Source organism: Antechinus flavipes, chromosome 4 (assembly GCF_016432865.1).
Source record: "Antechinus flavipes isolate AdamAnt ecotype Samford, QLD, Australia chromosome 4, AdamAnt_v2, whole genome shotgun sequence".
Taxonomy (NCBI): domain Eukaryota; kingdom Metazoa; phylum Chordata; class Mammalia; order Dasyuromorphia; family Dasyuridae; genus Antechinus; species Antechinus flavipes.
This window is the reverse complement of record NC_067401.1, coordinates 481,270,628-481,293,122: the sequence shown is the minus strand read 5'-3', so window position 1 is coordinate 481,293,122 and position 22,495 is coordinate 481,270,628. Positions and strand designations below refer to the sequence as shown.

Here is a 22,495-nt window from a genome sequence, read left to right as displayed (position 1 = left end):
GTTCCCAGGTGAGAGGTTGTTCACCAACAAGAAGGTGAGGCAGAAAGGTGAGCAGTGGAGTCAGTGATGCTCTTCCCAGGGGCACAAATAGGCAATTCTGCTGACCCAGTCACAGCAGTTAGAGGGTCTTTTGTTTTCCTCGGCTCAACACTGAGACCCCTCGAGATTTGGCCATATAGTTGATAAACACGCAAGCCAGCTAGTCCATGGGAACAGGTGACAATTCCCTGAGAAACCTACAAGCTCCCGCCAATGATTACAAAGTCTTAGGCAGGAAACTGGAGATTTGGGGGGCGCAGGTTGGCTTTCCAGTGCTGCTACTCATTGAAGGCGTGGGGACGAAAAAGGGGGGAAGTAATTTAGGAGGTGAGCAGCTGGCTAAGAAGATGCCCCTCACCGTTGGGATTTGGCTGAACCAGGGTTTAAAATATGGTGATGACATATTCATGGCCAGAAGTGGAATGCATTTAGCAAGGGCTGGCAGGGTGCATTTGCCAAGCATCTGGAAAATCAAAAGGGCTTTGAACTAAAAAGGTGGAAGGGGAGAAGACTGCCTCTGTCTAGTGCCCCGAGTAAGTCTAGAGAGTTGCCATAGAGAAAGAAGAGGCCTGAGAAGCCAGAGATACATGAGGGACAAAGGCCAGAATCTCTGGCCTCGGGAGCCTGTGTACAAACGCCCAGGACTCTAACACGACGAGGGAAACTGGACCTGACTACGTGGGACGTCCTGCCTGGACTGTGTTTCTGGGCAGAGCGCCTTATTCGGACTCGGATTGGCAAGAGTGCTGGAAGATGATGGAACGTGAAGATGGTGTATTTGTGAGAAAACTGTGAACTCGAGAGAAGCAAGAGGGGGGAGAAAATGTGAGCAAAGGTCAAAGGAGGGAGACAAGGGAAGCAAGAGGCCTTCTCCGGGGAGGACACCGAGGCAGCCACACTTGGATCCTGAGGCTTCTCCGGGGAGGCCGGCCTGACGCAAAAGGAAAAGCGCCAGATTGGGCCGAGGGAGTCTTTGTTGGGAGGGCTCATCGTTGTGGGGGTACCTGGAGGTCAGTCTGCAGGGTAGCAGAAGGGGACGGTCTCAGAGATAAAGCCTCAGGTTTTCTTTCATACCCTAGAGGTGACCGAGAGCAAACAGAGAAGCATGTGGGTGGGGGAGGGATTCGTGTGAAGGGGAGCACGTGTGTGTGTGTGTGTCTGTGTACATGGTAGACTGAGCACTGTTGGGAGGTTAAGAGCCGGCACTGAGCCGCCCTCAGGTGCTGGGGGAGGGTCCTTGCTCCACGGGCCCTGCCTGCTGGCCGCCCCTTTTGCTGCGGAGCTCCTTTAAGTCTCTCAGCCGCAGCCTCACTCTTCCATTTCTGTTGATCCCTAAGCTTTCCCATGCAGCTTTTGGATCCCTCCTACCTTCCCCTAACCTTGCTCACCTCCATGTCTCCTCAGCACCCCCGACCTGCCCCCTTCCTCCTTCTACATGGTCCGGATCATCTCCAAAGCCCCGTGCATGGTGCTCAGACTCGGCTTCCCCATCGGCACACCAGCCCAGTTACGCAACAAGGTGAGGTCACGGGCTCTGGGCGGCTTGGAGCCCTCCTGGGAGGGCTGTGCCCCCCCTTTCCTATTCCTGAATGGTGGTGGGGGCATGGGGGGGTGGGAGGAGACATGGAGCCCTCGCCCCTCTCTCCCTAACTTTGCTTCCTCTCCACCCCCACAAAGGGTCTGGCTGAATGGACGCCCCCTCTCCGCGTGTCCGAGGGAGGCAAGGGCCACCCGTAGCATCTGGGAGCAGCTGGGTTGGGCTGCATCCCGGATCAGCCACTTAAGCCCTCTCGCTGCCTCCCTTCTCCCTGGGCCTCAGTTTCTTGGTCTGTAAACTGAAGGGTTGGGCCCAGTGCCTTTCAGCCAGCCCGCAGCGGACCTCGCTGATCCTCTGGGCGTCGCTGAGGGGACCGGGTGTGAGCCTTCTGTGTCCCTGGCTTTGGGCCCCCAGATCGTGGACGAGCTGCGGGAGGAGATTCTGAAGCTGCGCTTCCCCCATCGGGTGCAGAGCAAGGAGGCCACCCCCAAGGTGAAGCGGAAAGGCCTGGGGGCAGGCAGCTCCCCCTCCAAGTCCCCCCCGCTCCTCGGGCCTCAGCCCACCTTGTCCGATCGGCCCTGCCTGATAGTCCTGCAGAAGCCCCTGGACAAGCTGTTGATCAGGTCAGGCAGGTTTGGGGGAGGGGTCTGATGGGGGGGGCAGTCTGCAGGTCTGGGGGATGGGACAGGTGTCAGAAGTTGAAACTGAGGAAGCTCTGGGGGGACTCAGGGGTTTGAGGGAGGGGCCGTCCTGATACTCTGCTTGCAGTCACCGCATGACTGGCAACCCGCCCCCCCCTTCCTTCTTAGAACTCCTCTGACCCTTCCCTTCTCCCCCACTCCCTTCCTGACGCCCTCTGGGGCTCCGGCCTCCCGCCGCTGCCGGGCCCAACCTTCTTGCTGAGTGTCCCCGTTGTTCCCCGCGGTCTCTGGCCGTCGCTGCCTTCCTGGGCAGCCCACCCTTCTCTTTCTGCCAGCCTGCGCCCAGCTTCCAGGCTGACCGTCCAAGCTATTTGGCCTCATGGAGATCTCCAGCCCTTCCTCTCTTTTCTCCCACTCTGCCATTGCTTGGGCCTTAACCTTTGGGGTCTTGACCCTGCTGCCCACACGCTGCCCCCCTGCCCTTTGCCCTGCTGCATTCTGTGTCCTGCCTGGTCACCTCCTCCGCCTCTGGAAGGCGCCCCTCCCCCATCCTGGGGAGTCCTCCACCCTCCTGGTCTTGGCAGAGTGCTCCACGAGTCTCTCCCCTCCACGTGTGCACGTGGTCCTCCCTGATGGAACGGAAGCTCCTGGAGGACGGGGGGCTGCCCTTTTCTTTTTGCTTCCCTCGTGCTCAGTGTAGAGGGGGTCGGGCTTGCTGGGTGCTTGCCTTGATGGCTGCTTGTTGAGGGGGGCACTTCTGGCTGACCCGTCTCTGCCGCTCCGAGCCCTCCTCTTCCGGGCAGCCTTGGAGGGAGGGGCGCCCTTCCCTTGGCCAGGCCGTCACTGACTGCTGGGCAGCGGGCAGACACGCCGGCTCCCCTCCCAGCGGCTCCATCACGGCTCTCACCCTCGCTGCACGACTTCCTGGGGAACAAAAGGCCATGTTTCTGGGCTCTGCTTCCTTCCCTCTGACTCACTTCTCTGCTCCTGAGAGTCTGGCTTCTCACCTTCCCTCTCTCCTCAGACTCCCCAAGGATCTGTTGATTAATCAACATCTGTTAAGCTCCTGCTGTGTGCCAGGCACTGTGCTAAGCACTGGGGCTTCAGAGAAAGGCAAAAGACAGCCCCTCCTCCCAGAGAGCTCAGCGGCTGGTGGCCCACCTGAACACACCCACGCGGGTGGCAGCTGGCAGAGGGAGGCAGGGTTTAAGCTGGGGTGCCAAGGGCACCGCGAGGAGGAGGGAGGGCCCTCTAGATGAGGGCACAAGCAGGGATCGCCGCCCGCAGCCTCGGGGGCAGCCGTGGCCACCTCCAGGCCGTCCGCTCCTTGGATCTCCCCCTTCTCCTACTTGTTTAACACTCCTTCACACCCAGCCATCCTCCATCCTGCCCACTAAGCGGCGTGTCTCAGACTCTGCCCCGGACCCTCTTCCCTGCTCTGTCTGCTCTTCCGACGATCTCGTTGCTCCCCACGGGTGGGTTCAGTCGCTCAGTGAGCATTTTTTACACACCTGCCGTATGCCGGGCACTGTCCTGGGTGCTGGGGATGGAAGGACAGAGAAGAAACAGTCCCGATCCTCAGGGAGCTTGCTGGGGGGCTGGCGCAGACAAGCAGAAATAAAAGCTGAGCAACAGCGTCTCCTGGGGGCGGGCCCTGGTAGCCGAGGTAGCGGGGGAGTCCTGCAGACACGGCGTCCGAGCTGACTCCGAAGGGAGCCGGGGATTCCAAGAGGCTGACGTGAGGAGGGAGGGAGGGATGTCAGGCATCGGGCACAGCCTGGGCAAAAGCCCAGAGGGGAGACCAGGAAAGACGCCTTGTGGGAATAGCCGGGCCAGCTGACTGTCCTTAGAGGTAGAGAGATGTGTAAGCAGTTGGGGAAGAGAGAAGGGGCGTGGATCACGAAGGGCTTTAAATGCTCAACAGGGCTTTACTCTCGAGGCGTGAGGGAGCCCCCGGAGCCTTCTGCGCTCCAGCAGCGGGCCGCGCTCAGCCCTAGAATGGAGGGAACCACTTGGGATGTGTGGAGGATGCTCAGGGCAGGCAGGGGGAGCAATTGGGAGACAAGGGCTTTGGGTGAAAGGTGCCGAGGTGGACAGCGAGGAGAAGGGCGGCCTGGCCAGCGCAGAGGGGCCATCGGGGGGAACGGACGAGCTTTGCTTGCGGATGAGGTGCGGGGACCCAGAAGGGTCCGAGGGGAGGTTTGGAGGGTGGGGGAGATCGGGGAAGCAGGGACCGGATCTGGTGAGAGGATGAGACCGTGATGGTGAGGAGGGAGATGATCTCGAGAATGGGCTCAGGAACCCCAGCACTCCTCACCAGGGAAGGAGAACGGTTCTGAGTGGGGAGATCAGAAATGGGCTGTCCCCATTCTGGCTGAGGTGGAATGAAGGAATGAGTCGGAACTGGCCAGCCCGGGCAGCGGGGGAAATGGCGGCTGGAATGGAGACGTCCCCCAGCATTGGACAGAGCTTAGGGCGGGAAGGAAGAGCCTGGGAGCCAGGAACTGGAACCCCAGGAGCAGGACCGTGTGCAACACTGAGAAAAATTCAAAATGCTTCGACGCTCCCCTATTACAAAACAGAAAGAGGAGGGGAAGTCCTTATTGGAGCAAGCCCAGCCGGGCAGGAGGAGGTCCCCTGGGGCCGGCTCCCTTGCGCCCCGCGCCCATCGCCCCTCTCAGGGCACTTCGCCCAGGCTCCCGAGGCTTTGTCTTTCTCGTGTGCTCCTGTGTCGGCTTCCCTCGTTCTGCAGCACTTCAGGCCCCAGGATCCCCTGAGCTCCCCCTTTCCTAGTTTATTGTGTGACATTCATCGCCCTTGTTGCTTCGGCCCTTTGCCCAGTTGATGGAGCCTCTCTCAGATTCTAGTTTTTTTCCTTTTTCTTCATAAACATCCGTTCAGAATCAGGACGCGCGCTGCCTCCTGTGGCCGAGCTGCCCATGAAATGGGTTCTGGATTGGGCTCGAGGGAAATGTGAGGAGGAGATGATATGCTGTCCCCCGGGTCTGAGGGGGAGACTGAAGGCCCCGAGGCCGACATTTGGAGAGGGAGCCTCAACACAAGGGAAGGGAGACCAGCGGCCTCGTCTTGGAGGCAGAGCCGTGCGTCTGAGGGGCCTGGGGGCACGCGAGCATCGGGAGGTCGGGGAGCGAGCTCACGGGTGCCCTGATGCACAGGTATGAGAAGCTGCCGCTGGATTACCGCGCCCCCTTCATGCTGACTCTGGAGCCCCCAGGACCCCTGCCCCTGGTGTCCGGCCGCTCGGCCTCCTCCAGCCTGGCCTCCCTGTCCCGCTACCTCTATCATCAGCGATGGGTCTGGACTGTGCAGCCTGCCCTGGTCCCCGTCCTGCCTCTCAGTGCCGTTGCTCAGCTGCTCTCCACGCTCACGGAGTAAGTGGTGTGGGGCGGCCCCTCGGGGACAGGGGCTTGCGAGAGCTTCCCCCACCGTCATGGCTTCTCCGCCTCTGACGGAATCTCTTCCCGGCTCCAGGGTCCGTCTGGCCGAAGGCTTCCATTTCGCCTCCAGTGGGGAAGGGATCATCACCATGGTCTTGGAGCTTCCAATCCAGGTAGCTTCTCTTCCCAACCCGAGGAGCCCCCACCCCCCTCCCTCTGTCCCCCAACCCCGTTAAGCCCCTGCCACTTCCTTCCCACTCTCCCACTGCCCCCACTCCGGGCCTTCCTGGGAGCTTTGCCTGACTTCATCTTGGGTACCCCTTCCTCATCCTTCGATGCTGAGAGTGGGTTTGTTAGTGGGATCGTAACAAATGACTGATTTGCAGCAAAGGGGCCGGTGCCCGAGCCCTGCCATCCCACCCTGACGTGCCGTCCTGGTGCAGTTGCTAGGTTGGGGCACACGACTCCTGCCACAAGAAGGCAGGCCCTGCCTGTGCCCACAGACCCTCTCCCCTTTCCTTCACAAGTCCGGGGCTCGGGGATTTGCTAGGCATCCCACCGGTCACCTCTCGGGATTGGCCGATGGCGCAGCCCCGACTCACCCTCCGGCCCGGGCAGGCTCCCTGCTCCTCGGCACAGGATGGCACGGGCAGCATTCGGGCGGGGCTTCCCGGCAGCGGGGGGTGGTAGGGACTTGGGTTTGTGTTTCACGTCCCCGTCCCTGCTGACAGAGCGAGGGCCCCGGCGTGGCGGGAGGCAACGAGACCCCCACCTGCATTGTCCAGTACCTCCTCTTCCCTCCTCATTCCACCTCTACCAAGGACAGGTGAGCCTGGGACCCGGGGACGGCCCCGGCCTGACGCCTGCCTGTAGCCAGGGGGAGCCCGGCCGAGGGTCGGGGGCCGGGAGGCACCTGGGGCCCGCCCCCTGATGGAGCTGAGGGCCTCCCGGGTAGCTTTTCCACAGATGACGATAACGATGCTGAAGTGGAGGCCCTGGAGGGGGATTCTGAGCTGAACCTGGTCACCGAGGTCTGGGTGGAGCCCCAGTGTGGGCGCGTGGGCCCCGGGCCCGAGGGCTGCCGACATCTCCGTGGCCTGACCTACCCCGAGATTCCCCGCGCGGTGAGTCTGAGCTCCATCCCCCAAGCGCCTTCACTGACCTCGGGCCTGCTTGGGGCCCACCCTGAACCCGCCCTCTGCGGACCCCTCCTCGCAGCTCTTCCCCAGGGATGCCGCCTGCGTGGGCTCCATGCTCAGTTTCGAATACCTGAGCCATCTCTGCCAGAGCAAGGAGTGGAGCCCCCCGCCTCCTGAGCCCAGGGCTCCTGACGGTCAGTGCTGCTCAGCAGGGCCGGGAGGGGGCTTCCCGGGGCCCGCGCGGGCCCAGCTCTCAAAGCCTCCCCATCCCCTCGCAGGCCGCGATCTGGCCGGGGGCTCCTGCGTCCACGAGATCCCCTTCCGTTTTGACCTGATGCACCTGCTGCTGCGGTGCCAGCGGATGCAGACGTCCTTTGTCCTGCTCAGCAAAGGTGGCTCAGCCGGGACCCTCCAGGCCGGCAAAGGGAGGGCAGAGGGGGATGCAGGGCAGAGGCTGAGAGGGTCCGGGGGGGGGGGGCTTCGGGGGCCTTACGGCGGGAGGCAGGGTGCCGGAGAGGGCAGGGAGGGGCAGAGGCTGGGTGCTGAGCAAATCCTGTGCCGGGCAGAGGCGGAAGGCCCCGGTGCGGAGGCCCACTGTGCTGCCAACGAGACGCTGCTGGGCCTGCTGCACCGCTGCTTGGGGCAGGAGCTGAGTGACCGGGAGCTCCCTCTCTCTGCCGTGGAGCAGAAGACCTTTCTGAGCCAGGTGCTCCAGTGGGGAGCCCTGGGCCCAGGTAAGAGCGGCTGGACCGCAGCCCCCCCCCCCCCTGCCACCCTCTGACTCTGGCCTCCCACCGACACGCTCCTTGTCCTGCTTGCAGAGGCGCGTCCCTCGGGAGGCTCTGGGGCCCCGGAGCCCCAAGGCCGCAGCGGCAGCTGTCCGGACGTGAGTAACCTCGGGGCGGGCGGGGCAGCAAGAGGGGGCACGCTGAGGGCGGGCCCGCCGGCCTCTTCCTTCCTTAAGGGTCTGCTCCCTTGGCCTTACACAGCCTTCCCTGGAGACCTCGCCCCCTCAGTGGCGCTGCTACGGCCGACTTGTGACGCCCCAGCACGTGCTGCTCACCTTCCTCCCGAGCAGCCTCACGGGTACGGTCACTCCGGGAGCCCCGTCCGGCTGCTCCGCTCGCTGCCCTGCGCCCGGGAGGTGCCGAGCTCCCCGTCCCTGGGCTCATGGCCCGGAGCCCCTGGGGCCCCTTCCTGCACCGTCTCGTGTCGGGCCCCGGGGAATGTTCTCTTCCTTTCGGCCACAGCCATGAACTCCTGCGTCTCCCCAGAAACCCCTCATGTCTCTTCTTGCCCCCTGAGCGGGGGATGGGGGGTGCCACTGCTGCCCTCCCAGGGACCTTGGGCATCCCCTTGGGCCCGGTTCTTCCTCATTTCAGTTCTTTTCTCGACGCGCTCCCAGATGTCCAGCGACTAGTTGCTTGTGGCCTTGGCCGGCCCCTTCAGGAAGACGTAAGGCCTGCCTTGGGAGAGTGGAGCGGCGTCCCGGAGGATTTGGGGGGAGCGGGCCAGAAGGACGCCAGGTCGCCAATCCCCGCCCTCAGCGTGACCCCCGCCAGTGGTAAGGCTTCTCCCGCAGGGCCGGGTGCGGCTCAGGCACGGACCGCGGGACGTGGAGACGCTCAGCATCCGTCCGTGAGCCCGAGGCGAGCTCAGGGTCCCACGGGCCCAGAAATGAGCGAAAGCGAGGGGGTGGGGGCGGGGCGGGCCCAGGGATGGTTCCTCTGCCCTGTTCCTTACAGACAGAGCCCAGGATCCAGCAGAGCGCGCCCTGCCCCCTACAGGCCGCCAGGCCTCCCAGCCTGAGGGCGCGGAGGGGCCCCGCTCCCGCTGCCCAGTCTTTGTCTACAGCTGCTCGCTGGAGGCCCTGAGGGAGCAGGTGGTCAGCACGCAGCCCTGCAGGGCTCCCCAAGAGCTCACCCTCACGTGAGTGGCTCCCAGCCCTCCCGGGGGCCGGAGGGACGGATGGGGGGATGGATGGGCTGGGAGGGAGCCTGGGGGGAGCCGGACAGGGGGCCTGGGTGTCCTGAGGCCTGCGCTCCTCCCCTCCAGCTCTCAGTTCCTTGAGCACCCCTCCCCCACGTCCGCCTGGCTGGACCCCAAGTTTAAGGAAGTGGCCGACCACTGCGCGCTGCTGCAGGAGCACGCCCAGCGCTGCTACGTCCGCGGTGAGCACTCGGGGGGCCGCCGGATACCCGTCGCCCGGGGTAGAGGCTGCGCCCCCTGACACCCCGGGTGCCCCGCAGGCCTGTTCCGCAGCCTCCAACAGGCCCAGGCCGTGAGCTCCCAGGACCTGCTGGTGGCCGTGGACGCCTGCGAGGAGCTGCTGCAGGAGGTGGACATCACGCCGTTCCTGCTGGCGCTTTGTGGCCACGCGCACGGGCTGCCCCAGGGGCCCGGGAGCTGCGGCCCCGACGAGGGCCCCGAGCCCCGCGGCCGGCCAGGCCTGCCTTCGGAGTTGAGGTGAGGCCGCTCTAGCGCGGGCCGTTTATCCGTAATCGTGTCCTCTCGTGGGAAGAGCCCGGGGGGGACACCCAGCTCAGCCCCTGGAGGCCACTTCCCAGCTCGTGCCGCGATGGGTTCCCAGGCCCTTCCGGCCCTCTTGACCTCTTGAGCCAGTGGCCCCTGCTTTGCGTTCAAGACTCTGGGAATCGGGGAGGGGCCGGAGAGGGAGGCCAGCACCAGGTCAAGGAGGGGGGGAGGTTAGGGGGAGGGCCCCAAGCCGCTGCTGACGCCATTTGTCGGGGATTGAAGGGGCTGCCGGGGTTGGGGGGAAGATGTGGCGGCCCCGGGCCGGGCTCGTGGCCACGTAGAGAATGAGGCAGTAGGAGGGCGGCCCGGGCCAGGGCCAGGAAGAGCAGCAGGCAGGGAGGCGGCCCCGGGCGTGACTCCGTGGTCCTGCGCTACCCACACAAGCTCCCTGACCTCGGTCTGTAAAATGGAGGGGATGAGAACGCCCACTTCCCTGTGCTGTGAAGAAGGTGCGGTGAGACCGCTGACACGCCCCGCTTCGGAAATCCCAGAGTGCTCTGCCCGGGCCGGCCGCTCGGACACTGCTCGGAAAGGTCGCGCTTGTGGGGGAGGCCACGGTTCCTCGAGCTAGGAATACCAGGAATTCCCCGTGTCCTGAGTGACACGGCCCCTGATGCTGGCCAGCACCTGCTCGGGCCGGGGGCGGGGGGGGGGGGGGGGGGGCGGTCAACAAGCGTTTATTAAATGCTTCCTCTGTGGCGGCCCTGTGAGTGCTGGGGGCGCTGTCCCTGCCCCAGCGACCACAGTCTGATGCTCACGTGCAGACAGCTCAGGACGTGGGATAAAGCGGGGGTAATTCCTGCAGAAGGAAGCTGGGGAGCCCAGGAGGGGACATGACCAAGGAGGGCCTCCCAGGCAGGGAGCACAGCCAGAGAAAAGGCCGGGAGCGGGAGCTGTGGGGTCTGGGCGAGGGACAGCAGGAGGCCTTGTCCCTGGATTGCAGTCTGTGCCGGAGCAGAGCCAGCGGGGAGCACGGGGCAAGGTCCCCGGGGCTTGCAATGCCAAGCAGCATTTTACATCTGAGCTACAAGAGCTAATTGTGCAGGGAGGTGTCATGGTCGGTCCTGCACTCGAGGAAAATCCCTTTGGGAGCGGAGAGTAGGAAAGACTCTCTAGGCAGGTCCCCCCACCCCCAGCAGCCATTACAGGAGTCATGGTGGGGGGGAAGGGTCCTGGCCCACAGGAGGGAAGGGACGTACAGTGTGACCTACAGTGGTAGAAACGAGACAGATTTTCTCTAGTGACCGAAAGGCTGTGCCAGGGGGCCGGGGGCACAGAGAGGGGAGCAGGATACATCGAGGTGCGTTATTTGTGGGTCACTGAGTTCTGGATATGCAAGGGCAGCTGGAGATGCCAGGCTGGATAACTGAGTCTGAGCCTCAGGAGGGTGGAGAAGGAAGGAAAGGAGATTAGAAGGATTGGGCACATAGGAGCGAGAGCTGTCCCACCACCCAGGAAAGGAGAGGGGGCTGATGGAGTCGGGGCAGGGGGAGCCGGCCTTGGGGACCTGGGGCTCAGCAGGACACAGGCAGGACTGGCCCCCGTCTCGAGGAGCCACCTGTCTAGCCTCTCTTCCTCGACCCCAGTGCAGAGGCAGAGGACGACAACGAGCCCGAAACCCAGCGTGCCCACGGCCCTGGAGCTCCAGGGCCCGAACTCCTGCTCTCGGAGGCCTGCCAGCTCTCAGGTGGGGCCCACGACCGGCTGCACGGCATCATCCAGGTGGGGCCCGAGGCTGGGGGCAGGAGCTTGGGTGGCCGCGGCCCCGGCCTGATCCTCATCCCCGTGTGCCCCCTCTCTGACAGGAGAAGTTCTTGGAGATCAGTCGCCTGCACTTCCGAGCAGTGCCCTCCAACCCCCACTATTTTTTCTACTGCCCACCTTCCAGCAAACGTGAGGTGAGGCCCGCCCCTGCCGTCTGCACGTCCCCCGGCCCACCTGCCACCCCCTGCCCCCAGTCACCTGCACCTTCTCCCAGCAGGATGAGAGTGCTCGCGATGCCCTGGACAGGAAGATCAGTGACCTGGAGCTCTCGGAGGCTGAGCCGATGGGTGATGAAGGTGAGTGCTCGGTGGGGGCCGGCCGGGCAGAGGGTATGTGTCCTAGCACCTTCTGCCTCGGGCACCCTGCCCCCTGTCCCCAGGAGAGGTGTCCGGCAGCTGCATCACCACAGAGAGTGATCCGGAGCTGGAGGTGGAATATCGAGACAGCCGGGACCCTGAGCTGGAGCCCCCGGACTCCACGTCGCTGTCTGACGAGGACACCATGAACCCAGATGAGGACTCCTTTAGTGTCCTGGGGGATGACGCTGCCCTTGGCCCTGAAGGGACTGCCCAGGACTTGCCCCCTCTCTTCCTGCACCTCACATGCTCCGTGCGCCTCCGAGGACAGCATAGCTCTGTGCCTGTGCATACACTGCCCACCTGCCTGGGTGAGCTTCTCTGCCAGCCCTGTGACCTGTGGCGGGGCCCCCATTTCTCCTACCAAGGCCCTGGGCCTCCAGAGCCTTCAATCCTTTTGCTCTCTCACCCTCCAGGACAAGTCTTGACATCTCTGGAGAGCCCGCCCCCGGGCAGTCGCCTGGCCTTGCAGGACCTTAGCGTGACCTTGGACGTCTTCATCCTGACCCTGCCCCTGGAGGTGGAGCTGCCTCCAGCCTCAGACCCCCAGCACCACAGGTCAGGCGTGCCTGAAGATCCTTGGGGCTTCTAGAGCTGACAGGCTCTCGGTCAGAGCTCAGGACCTTCCTTCTCCTCCCTCAGGTCTGTCTCCGAAAGCAGCACCTCTTTCCCTCGGTCTCCTGGGCGACCTTCTTCCCTGCGCTCCGATGACAGCCTGGGACCCTCATTACCCCCACCAGAGATAGAGAGGTACGATTCTCAGAGGCGCAGGCTCCCCACCTCCGTCTTCTCTGATCCGTACTGACCCTGGCCTTCTCCTCTCTCCAGGCAGCCAGGGCTGTCCAGTCTCCCTTTGCCCCACCGGCAGGCAATCGAGACCACCATGAGCGAGGTAAGATTCTTGTCCTGGCCCAGGAGCAGAGAGTGCTCTTGAGGGGACTGCTGAGGCAGAACTCCCCTCTCATACACACTCTGCTCGGCATGATTTGGTGGAGCTAAATTGGGGAAGGGCCCCTCCAAGCCCCGACCCATCGATTGCTGTCCTGACCTCCTCCGCTCTGTCCCCAGATTCGCTGGCTGCTTGAGGACGAGATGGTGGGGGCCTTGCGTCGGGGGGGTGCCCCTAGCGGCCCCTCCCTTCAGCGAGTCGCAGCCCACATACACGCCTCCCCTGGACGCTCAACCTGCCTTAGACAGACTCTGCCGCTCAGCTTTGTCTTCGGGCCCGAACGCTCCCTGGCTCGATTCAAAGAGGTCAGTCAGCATGTGGGTCACAGCATAGGAGTTTCCCCTTTTTTGTTATTGTTTGCTTACTTTTTTTTTCCTTTCTCATTTTTTCTTTTTGATCTGCTTTTTCTTGTGCAGCATGATAATTGTGGAAAGACATTTAGAGGAATTGCACTTGTTTAACTTGTGTTGGATTATTTACTATCGAGGGTAGTGGAGGGGAGAGGGGAAGGGAGGGAGAAAGTTCTGCAACATGAGGTTTTGCGAGAATGAACGTTGAAAACTGTTTATGTGTTTTGTGAAAATTTAAAAGCTGTTATTTTAAAAGTAAATAAAGAGATCAGTCAGTAAGCATTTATTAAGCACCTACTATATGCCAGGCAGTGTGCTAGTGCTAGGGTATAGAGAAAGGCAGAAATGGAGCAGCCTAATGGGAGAGGTAACATGCAAACAGAGATCCCACAGAGGGAGGGCTCAGAGGGGCCACCATTGCACAGGAGTCAGAAGTAAAGGACATGGTGAGGGTTGAAGAGGGAGCCTTCTGCAGATGGCCTTGGGGGGAGGGGCAGGGGAACTGACGGAAGGTTCCGGGCTGATGCAGAGGTCAGTGGTGCAGGCCTTCTGTCACCTTTGGTTTAATCCCTGTTCTTCATTGGGGATCTCCCCCAACCCTGCCCATGGCTTGAACTAGCCCCTTTCTATCTCATCTCTGTCCCAGGAGTTCTGCCGCCTTCATCTTCCAGGCCACTCCCTCTGCCAGAACCCCGACAGTGGCTGCTTCTTTGTGTCTGTCAGCCCCAGCCCCTGTGAGGAGCCTTCCAGCCCCTGGACCTGGCTCAGCCATGAGGACTCAGCGGCACGCTCCGGCCCTGCAGAGGTGGGTGCCAGGGGCCTTTGGGGCTTGGAGCCTTGGAGGGCCTTCCTCACTGAACTCGGTCTCTCTCCCCCTAGGCGCTACCAACCAGTCCCCAAGTCCCTGGGTCCCCTGATGACATCGAGGGCTCCACCCTGAATGCCTTGCCCAGTGTAACCCCCTTGGGGCCCTGTGGAGCCTGTGGTAAGGAAGATGGGCACCCACCTGTCCTCTGGGATTGCACTGGCTTCAGACCCTTTCATGGTCCATATCTGCACGAGACATCCTTGCTGGGCTGAGGATTGGGCTGGGAAGAGGGTCCACGAAGGTCTCACTGCTCTCCCCTCCCTTGTCCAGGCAGCCATCCTGGGCCCAGCCGAGGACAGAGTGTCGTGTCTAGCCAGGGCAGTGTGGACTCTGACCAGCTAGGTGAGCCGTGGGTACAGGGTCTAGCTGAGGGGGAGCAGGAGGATCAGAAAACCAGTGATGGGGGCAGGGCAACAAACATGGACAAGCAGGGAGGCCCCGAGGGGCTCATGGGGTCAGCCAGCTAGGCTCTTGTGTCCCTAGGCTATGATGGAGGCAGCAGTAGTGGCTCAGAGAATGAGGAACCGAAAGTGATCCCAGGGGAAAAGGAACCTTCAGGCCTTGTGCTGACCAAATCCCAAGGCCAAGAGACGGCCCCAGGGTCAGCTCTGCAGCAGCAGCCCCCACCTATCCTCCCGGGACCACGTCTGCCCGACTTCTGGCTCCTTGTCCGGGTGATGCAAGATCGAGTGGAAGTTTATGCCCATGCACGGTGAGGGCAGATCTGGGGATCCCAACGTAGCCCCCAGGGAGAATGCAGTAACTTCTAGTTATTGCTGCTCACCCCTTGTCCTCACCCATAGTCCTCAATGGGCCCCTACATCACCCTTTTGAGGTTTTGTTACCCTTTGATAAACTCCTACAATCCACCCTCGTCAATTTCCATATCCTTCCCCCCCTCAATGAACCACAGGGGGTCCTTGTGTCATTCCAGTGTGGAACCATCACTCCCCATCCCACTGAGAATGGGTCCTGAAGCTATTGTTTCAGTTGCTAGGCCAATGGTGACAGCTCCCCTCCCCCCTAATATTGGGAAGATAGTCTTGCTCCAGGCAGCACTTATATGTTCCCATGAATGAACAAATGCAAACTCTGAGGAAACTCGGTTCCTCATTTGTGGGCCCAGAGTAAGCACAAATGAAAAGAAGGACCCAGTTTCATCTCAGTTGAGTGGTTCCCTGTTATGTCTTGAAGAGGTCAGCTGGCGGCCGTAGCCAAGGGGACTCTGGTCCCTTCTGCTCTGGCCAACCCAGTCCAACCTGTGGCCCATGGTCATGATATTCCTGAGCTGACCAGTTGTTTTTAGTTGGCACAGTTTTTCTGAGCCCATCCTGCTTTTCCCCATGACTCCTGCTGGTGAAGGCCACCCCTGAGCTCCTTCCCCACGTTAACGTATCTGTCTGACTCAATTCAGCACTTCTCCTAATTGCCCACGGATCTTACCCCCTTCCAGGAGCCTCAGTCGGGATGAGAGCGGCCCGGGTGCCGAGTGCCGGCAGCTGCAGCAGCTCTTAGCAAAGAAAGTTGGAGAGATCTGCCGGGAGGTCAATCAGGTGAGGGAGGGTGGTGGTGTGTGTGTGTGTTTGCACATGTACATGTGTGTGTTTGCACATGTACATGTGAGTGTTTGCACGTGCATGTGGGCTCACTTAGGCAGGTGAGTTTTCCTTTCTGCAGACTTCAAACCTGCTCTCCCCTCGGTACCTTGAGTCATAGACCTCTGAGGTCAACTGGCCTGGCCTGACCTATTGGGTCAGGTCGAGAGTTGTAAAAGGAATTTCTGTTTGCATCTGGGTGGGCTGGGACACTGTTGATGTCTGGCAAAGACCCCAGACTGTTCAGGGAGCCCAGAACATCTGTTTGGCTGCATGGCTACAGGGCCTGATTGACAGGCCTTTTAATTTTCTGACTTTTCACCCTCTCTTCCCCAGCGGCTGCTTCTTCAAGACCTCCATGACAGCCATGTCTGTAACTCCCTGCTTGTGGCTGAAAGTGAAGAGGATCTGTGGCGGAGTGAGACCCCTTTTCATCCCCGCCAGCGGACCCTGCTGCCCAGTGACGGTAAGTGCCTGAGGTCCCATCTCCCTCATCCGTTAGTCTTTCTGCTCAGTGTTGATGAGGGTCTGAGATACCCTCCCCCCAAAAAAATTGAATTGTACTTTCCAGTGACACTGAGAAACTGATCCCAGGATGTGGGATGCATTTCTGCCCATCCCAGAAAGTAAGAGGCTCCGCTATCTGAGACCTGCTCTGTGGATGGGGCTAGGAGTCTGGCCATGTGTGTTGGGGATGAGCTAGGGATAGCTCTGATCGGAAGTGTTCACCGTCCACAGATTATGCTGCTGATGAGAGTTGTCCCCCCCGTGGCTACCTGGCGGCCACTATGCAATTTGTGCCGGGACACTTCTCCTGCAATGTTGTTTGGGGAACCGTGATCCGTGTCCATTCACGACTCAAGATGGGACCCAGCATGGGAGTGTCCCGAGGTAGGAGACCTGGGGCAAGGGATATCCCTGGGCAGGTGGCCCCAGTTGGGGGGAAGGGTATGGTGTCAAAGTGCTTGGGGGAAGCGGGGTGGGGGGGGGCGAAATCAGCTGGTTCCTCAGTCTTGCTCAGCCTCTTGTGTGGGGTCCTGGCTGCCTCACTGAGCCCTGGCTGTCCCATAGCCATCCAGGCACTTCGTTCGGTGCTCAACGCCTTCTCGGTGGTGAACAGGAAGAACATGTTTGTGTACCAAGAGCGAGCTACTCGAGCCGTCTACTACCTCCGGTAGGAGCAGCAGTGGGGAGTAGGCTGCCGTGGGGTAGCAAGCACAGGGTTTGATGAATGGCCTTGGCTAGTATACACTCACCCCCAATGGAAAGCAGGCTACCGTGGGGTAGCAAGCACAGGATATGGGGAATGACCTTGGCCGGTATGTACACTCATTCATAGTGGGGAGCAGGCTACCGTGGGGTAGCAAGCACAGGGTGTAGGGAGCGGCCTTGGCTGGTGTGTACACTCACTTCCAGTGTCTTCCCCTTGCAGACTGCTGGAGACATCGTGCAGTGAGAAGCTCCTCGATGGGGATGCTCTGCCCCCCTCCCTCGCCCTCTCCCGAAGCCAGGAACCCATCTGCCCTGAGGAGGCCTCGGCAAGTCCCTTCCCCTGTCCCCCAGCATTACCGGTCAGTTTGCTTGTCTGAGAATTTGAGCGTGGAGCCAGGCAAGTCTGGGTTGAAATCTCCCCACATCTGAAATGCAGGGCCCTTGACAAGCCACTTAACAGCTTGGAATCTCAGTTTTGTCATTTGTAAAACCATTTGTAATAATGGTGCCTGCTAGATTTGGAATCAGAGGACCTGGGTTCAAATCCTGACTGCTACTTACTCATTCTCTAAGCTTGAACAAGATATTCTATGACCCTGGAGCTTCCCTCTTACTCTAAGTCCCAACTCCACTACTATAATTCCTTGCCTCTATATCTCTTCCCTAACCGCCCCCAATCCTCCTATCCTCTCCTTGCACAGGGTCCTCGATCTCCATTGGAAGTGGCTTCCAGTCGGAGCTCGGAGACAGCCCGTCCTGTGGGCCAGGTTGACCGGCACATTCAACTACTAGTGCATGGTGTGGGTCAGGCAGGTGAGGCCTACGGACTTGTGAGGGGCAGTCTTCATTGCTAGTGACCAAGTCAGGAAAGACAGACCACTAGGAGTCTGTTCGATGGATGGCAGCCACATGCGTGTCCTTGGCCTCAAGCAGAGAGAGCAAGGGGAGGAGGGGGAAGGTGGCCGCGTTCAGTGTCTGCAGGACCGTCGCCATACTGCCAGTGGAGGCTGGGCCAGGAGGGTGGGATTGGAAGTTACAGAATCGAGTGTCTGGCTCTGTGTCAGCATGTGGGAGGTCTCAGGAAGTCTGGGAGCTCCTTGCCATGGGGGCCTGGTCAGGAACTCCTGGCTCTGAGAGGGGAGCTGAGCAGGGAGCGCTACTCCCTGCCTGGGTACCATCCCCACTCCTGGCCCGCTTCTCTCCGTCATGTCTAGAGCCGTCTTCCCTCTTCCACCTCCTGGCCTCTTCCATATTCTCTCCTCTGTCCATGCTGAGGGCCTGCAGCAGCCTCCCCGGCCCCAACTCAGGCCTCCAAGCCTACTCTTGGAAGGAGCCTGTCCTGGCCCCTGGCTAGCTCTGCTCATGCCTTGATGCTTTATACCTTATGTGAGCCTCACAACCCTGAGGGGATATCCTTGCTCACAAGGAGGAGATTGAAACTCAGAAAGCTTAAGTCATTTCCACAGGGTCTCACAGCCAGGAAGAATCACAGCAGTAATCTGAGCATATGCCTTTTCTTCCCATTGACTGCCCCCTGCTTGATCCACCATGCCACAGGTTGTGCCCTTTGGACACTCTCATTGTGAGCAAGTTTTTCTTGACATCAAGTGGAAATGTGCTCATAGACCCTTTTCCCACCAAGCTTTCTCATTGGCTTCTTTGTGGCCAGTCTCTAGTCTGCTCTACGTGCTGCTAAAATATTCCCCCTAGGACACGGGCCTGACTGTGAAGCTCCACCTACTCAAGAATCATCAGTGGCTCTCTAGTGCCTCTAAGACAGCATTTCTACTCTGTCTCAGCCTGGCCAGTGTATAAAACTAAGCACTGCTCTCAGGGTGCAGGGTCAAAACAAAAAGCCATTCCCCATTACCCTTGAGGAAGGAGTTCACATTCTCCTGAGGGGAACCTCTTCAGGCTCCAGAGGTAGACATGAAAGAGAGAAAGGTTAAAGATCATTTGGTCTCACGCTGCCCACATCTAAGAGGAGATGGGAGGATGAAGCAGAGGCCCCACATGAAGGGTTCAAAACCGTCTTTTCTAGCCTTGGCTTCTTTTTTAAAATTTATTTTAATTCGCCCTGATTGTATAGGTCTTTCATGGGTCCTGGCTCTGGGGGGGTTGTGTCCACAGGCCCCGAGATCACAGAGGAGTTGGTGCGCGCCCTGCGGCGGCGCCTGGATGAGGCCACATTGGATATCATCACTGTCATGCTCGTGCGCAACTGCAAACTCACACCTGCTGACGTTGAGGTAAAGGGCCGTGGGCCCCTTCTAGTGCCCCTGGGCTTCCTCGTCCTTGCCCCGGCCCCGCGACGTCCTGCCTTGAGGCCCATCCTTGCCCAGGCTCACCTCCAGCTCTGCTCTCTCAGTTCATCCAGCCCCCAGGAAGCCCCCCCTCAGAGGTGCTCCACTTGGTGCTGCCCCCCACCTGTCGGCCCTGGCTCCCGGCCTTGGCCTGGTACCTGCGACAGAATCTGCTCATCTTCCTGCACTCGCCCAAGTATACAGACAGCAACAGTCGCCACCACTTCCAGGTGAGGGGACAGCTGTCTGCTTGGCAGGCTTCTGGTGTGTGCCCGTCTGCTCCCCGGGGGGCCCTAGGCGCACATGGTACCTCAGCAGCTGCTGATTCCAACACACCAAGGCCCTCTGCCAAGGCCCTACATTGGAGTGTCCAGCTTCTGCCTGATGGCTCTCAAGGAGGGGAAACCGTCTCCTTCTGAGGCAGCCCCTTCCATACAGGGATAGCTTTCCACAAGGCAGCCTTTCCTGCACTAGCAGACAGTGTTTGCATCCCAACTCCCCCATGCTCCAGGCAGTCTTCTCTATGGTCAGCACACCCTGTCCCGCTCACCCTCTGCCAGCTTATCGGTGTCCTTCCTGCTCTGCCATCTGACCTGACCACAGGGCTCCAGGCAGCCTCTGAACAAGGTCAAGGGCAGCGGGACAATCCTCTCTCTATTCTGGAAACATGACCCCGCACTCGTGAGGGCTTTTTACTGCTTCACTGCCCTGCTGACGTGAACTGAGCCCCAAGGCCTTTTTCCAGACTATGTTCTCTAACCTCGCCCTCGTCTCCATCCTGGACTTTTTTGATGCCAAATGTAAGACTTGACACATACTTCTTTTTAGAAAGAAATTATTTTTTCCCTTAATTACATATAAAAACAAATTTTAGCATCTATTTGTTCAAATTTTGAGTTCCAAATTTTTTTCTCCCTCCCTTTTCCCCATCCCTGCCCCAGACAGCAAGTAATCCAATATATGTTACATGTGCAGTTTTTCTATACATATTTTCACAAATAACATGCTGCACAAGAAAAGTCAGATAAAGAAAGAAAAAAAGCAAGCTAACAACAGCAAAAAATGAGAAGGTCATGTTGTGATCCACACTCAGTTCCCACAGTCCTCTCTCTGGGGGCAGACGGCTCTCTCCATCACAAGGCCATTGGAACTGGCCTGAACCACCGCTTTGTTGAAGGGAACTACAAAAAAACCTTTTTCTTGTCCATGGCTTCTTCCCTCAGCAGCCTCGGCCCATTCTGGCTTTAGCCTTTCTCCTCACACTGTCCAGGCCCCTGTAGATTTCTCCCTGGCCCGGCCTCACTTCTGTCTTCTGGACATTTCTTTTAGAAATTGAACTTGGCTGCTGAGAACCCTATGCAGCAGCATCAGTCTCTTCCAAAACTGTGAGGCTTTCTTGCTCTTGAGCTTGTTCTTTGTGTCTTCAGATTTCCTTTGTTCAGCATCTTCCCTTCCTTCCTGGCCTTCATCTTCCTCCCTGAGCCCGTCCCCAACCTTCCTCCCAGATTGGGCGCGTGGCAGACTTTCATCCTAGGATGGATGGAGCCATCTCTTCTCAGGGTTCACACCGTCTCTACTCATTCTTCTCTGTCAGGGAGAATATTGCCAGGATGTCATTGTCTCTCGCTTGTTCCTTCACCTTTTGAAGGCTAAATTATCTCAAAAGCAAGTCAGGAAATCCTGCCCTGCATTTGTCAGGGAGAGCCCCCGGTCACTACTCTGGGGCGCCCTTGGCCAGGCTTAGAATCTCCTTCTCTCCTTCCTCCCTTTCCTGCCTTCCCTGTGGGCTCCCACCAGTTTCTTTGCCCTGTTCCTCCCCCGGCACATCCACTAATTAGGCAGTTCCTATGAGCAGACAGGTGCCGGGCCCGTGGGGTACAGGTACAAGTGAGCCAGATGTGCCATCCCCAGGGAGCTGATGCTCCCCCGGAGACCAGCCCTCCGAGGAGCCGGAGGAGCAGGACGGTGTGGAAGTGACCAGCAGTCATGGTCTTCCCTCTGGGGCTCTGGGCGAGGGGAGGCAGAGACGCCATTCCACCTAGATCTTTGCCCTCCTGCCCCTCCTGCCCCTCCTCTCTCTCTCCTGAACTTGAGGGATCTCTTTTCACTGAGTAAGTACTTCTGGGGAAGGGACTTAGAACCTGCCTTCCCAGGAGTCAGCCTGACTTCATCTTGAGCTTTGTTCTTCCTCAGCATCCTTTCCACCCTCCTAGTGGCCTTCCTGACTCCGATATTTACCTCTACAACAAGCCCGGTGGCCAAGGCACAGGGGGAAAAGGTACCCACTCTCGGATGGCAGCCTTGGGGGGCTGGGGAGGGTCCCTGATGTTGGCTGAGGGAAGGGGGGCAGGGCATTCTCTGGAGACTCCAACCACTTAGCCCTTTCTGCGTAGGCGTTGCCTGCATCGCGCTGTCCTTCATGGATGAGGCAGGGGCTCCCATCTCTCTGGGGCTCTGGCCCCCTGCTTCCCCCGGCCCCCCGGCCCTGCTGCAGGAGACCGAGTTTGAGAGTCTTACCAAGGTCAGCTGCTGCCCCGCCCCACCGCCCGGAGCTGCTGCAGGTAGGTCCCAAGAAGACCACTGTGGGGGAGAAGGAAGGGGGGGCCCCGGGGATGGCCTCGGCTTTGGCTGAGACCCCCGACCTTCCCTGCCCCTAGGTCAGGGCCGGGACCTGCAGCTGCGGCTGGACATATGGGAGAAGGGGAACATCAGCCGCCTCCAGCTGGAAGAGAAGTTGCGCGGGGCCACCCGGCACGCCTTGGCCGACGCCGTCATGGAGCTCCGGCTGCTGCCGGCCCCTCTGTGTGTGGAGGAGACCCTGCCAGGTAGGGCCCCGCCCTGGGACCGGCTCCGGCCCCGGGGGAGGGGCAGAGGCCTGAAGGTTGTCCTGTCTGCTGTCCCCAGGGAGCCCGAGGAGTGCTTCACTGGAGCCCAAGAGTCCGGGGGACCTGGCCAGCTCCTCCCCTCTCCCCTTCCCACCAGCCCCGAGCCCAGGCGAGCCCGTCACTCCCCCGAGCAAAATGGGCCGGCGCAGCTTCTGGGATATGCTGGTAAGGGCGGGGGAGGCGGAGGGGGGATGGCGCGTTCTCCTCCCTGTCCCTCCAGTATCCTCAGGCTTGCTTCCTCTCTGGAATGGGCAAGGAAGAGGCAGGGAGGGGTCTCCCGCTCTCACCACCCATGGCTGTTACTCCCTTCAGAGTAAAGCTGAATGTGGGGACCTTGGCTCCCCAAAGACCACAGACGACATCGTCCTGGAAAAGTCAGAAGAGACCCGGGGACGGAGGCGCCACAAAACTGAGAGTATCCGGCCCCCAGGGGGACCGGAGCGGACAGCAGCCCCCGAGCCGGGGGCCCAGGGCCACAGGTGTGTGGGGGAGCTGGAGGGCCTGGGGTTGGCAACTTGCTGCTAACGGGATCCGACTTTAGGCCGGGCCGTCCGGCCCACCAGGGCTCCTCGGCCCCCCCTGTCCCAGACGGCAGCCTTCGGCTTCCTGTTCTGCCGCGAGCGGCGGCTTCGCCTCCGTGGGCACCGCCCGTCAGTGGGGAGGGTCTCTCCCTGAGCGTGCGAGTGCCTCCTTGGTGACCTTCCACCCCCCAAACAGTCCCCTCCCCCCAAGAGGGAGAGTAAGGAGAGTGTGCTGTGGGAGGCAAAAAGGAGACGCCACTAGGCGGCACGGCGGGTGACGGAGGCCCGAGGACCCCCCGCGGCTCGTCCTCCGGCGTGTGGTGCATGCTCGCCTGAGCAGAGTCGCGGGGTCCGGGAACGCCCTCGGCCCGGCCGTTGGGAGGCTCAGCTGCGGCTGCTTCTC

At 60.5% G+C, this 22,495-nt stretch overlaps 1 protein-coding gene across 4 annotated transcripts in view; it reads left to right on the top strand.

Moving 5' to 3' along the window:
• The window catches only part of SZT2 (SZT2 subunit of KICSTOR complex), a 66,031-nt gene that overhangs the window by 25,727 nt on the left and 17,809 nt on the right, over positions 1-22,495 (top strand). For 3 of the 4 annotated variants that reach the window (XM_051999957.1, XM_051999955.1, XM_051999958.1), the window contains 40 exons: positions 1,444-1,558; positions 1,991-2,199; positions 5,394-5,609; positions 5,710-5,788; positions 6,347-6,441; positions 6,571-6,739; positions 6,834-6,948; positions 7,033-7,146; positions 7,321-7,488; positions 7,576-7,640; positions 7,744-7,840; positions 8,160-8,318; positions 8,500-8,683; positions 8,810-8,925; positions 9,004-9,220; positions 10,876-11,011; positions 11,095-11,187; positions 11,268-11,349; positions 11,433-11,720; positions 11,826-11,967; positions 12,052-12,159; positions 12,238-12,301; positions 12,478-12,663; positions 13,355-13,513; positions 13,588-13,693; positions 13,847-13,918; positions 14,060-14,288; positions 15,030-15,129; positions 15,508-15,637; positions 15,910-16,062; positions 16,243-16,345; positions 16,604-16,709; positions 17,085-17,196; positions 18,514-18,632; positions 18,752-18,916; positions 20,880-20,964; positions 21,080-21,247; positions 21,344-21,511; positions 21,591-21,736; positions 21,884-22,050. In XM_051999957.1, the coding sequence (XP_051855917.1) occupies positions 1,444-1,558; positions 1,991-2,199; positions 5,394-5,609; positions 5,710-5,788; positions 6,347-6,441; positions 6,571-6,739; positions 6,834-6,948; positions 7,033-7,146; positions 7,321-7,488; positions 7,576-7,640; positions 7,744-7,840; positions 8,160-8,318; positions 8,500-8,683; positions 8,810-8,925; positions 9,004-9,220; positions 10,876-11,011; positions 11,095-11,187; positions 11,268-11,349; positions 11,433-11,720; positions 11,826-11,967; positions 12,052-12,159; positions 12,238-12,301; positions 12,478-12,663; positions 13,355-13,513; positions 13,588-13,693; positions 13,847-13,918; positions 14,060-14,288; positions 15,030-15,129; positions 15,508-15,637; positions 15,910-16,062; positions 16,243-16,345; positions 16,604-16,709; positions 17,085-17,196; positions 18,514-18,632; positions 18,752-18,916; positions 20,880-20,964; positions 21,080-21,247; positions 21,344-21,511; positions 21,591-21,736; positions 21,884-22,050 (5,505 nt within the window). The remainder of the gene's footprint in view (positions 1-1,443; positions 1,559-1,990; positions 2,200-5,393; positions 5,610-5,709; positions 5,789-6,346; positions 6,442-6,570; positions 6,740-6,833; positions 6,949-7,032; positions 7,147-7,320; positions 7,489-7,575; positions 7,641-7,743; positions 7,841-8,159; positions 8,319-8,499; positions 8,684-8,809; positions 8,926-9,003; positions 9,221-10,875; positions 11,012-11,094; positions 11,188-11,267; positions 11,350-11,432; positions 11,721-11,825; positions 11,968-12,051; positions 12,160-12,237; positions 12,302-12,477; positions 12,664-13,354; positions 13,514-13,587; positions 13,694-13,846; positions 13,919-14,059; positions 14,289-15,029; positions 15,130-15,507; positions 15,638-15,909; positions 16,063-16,242; positions 16,346-16,603; positions 16,710-17,084; positions 17,197-18,513; positions 18,633-18,751; positions 18,917-20,879; positions 20,965-21,079; positions 21,248-21,343; positions 21,512-21,590; positions 21,737-21,883; positions 22,051-22,495) is intronic. The other variant, XM_051999956.1, reaches the window with a different exon arrangement.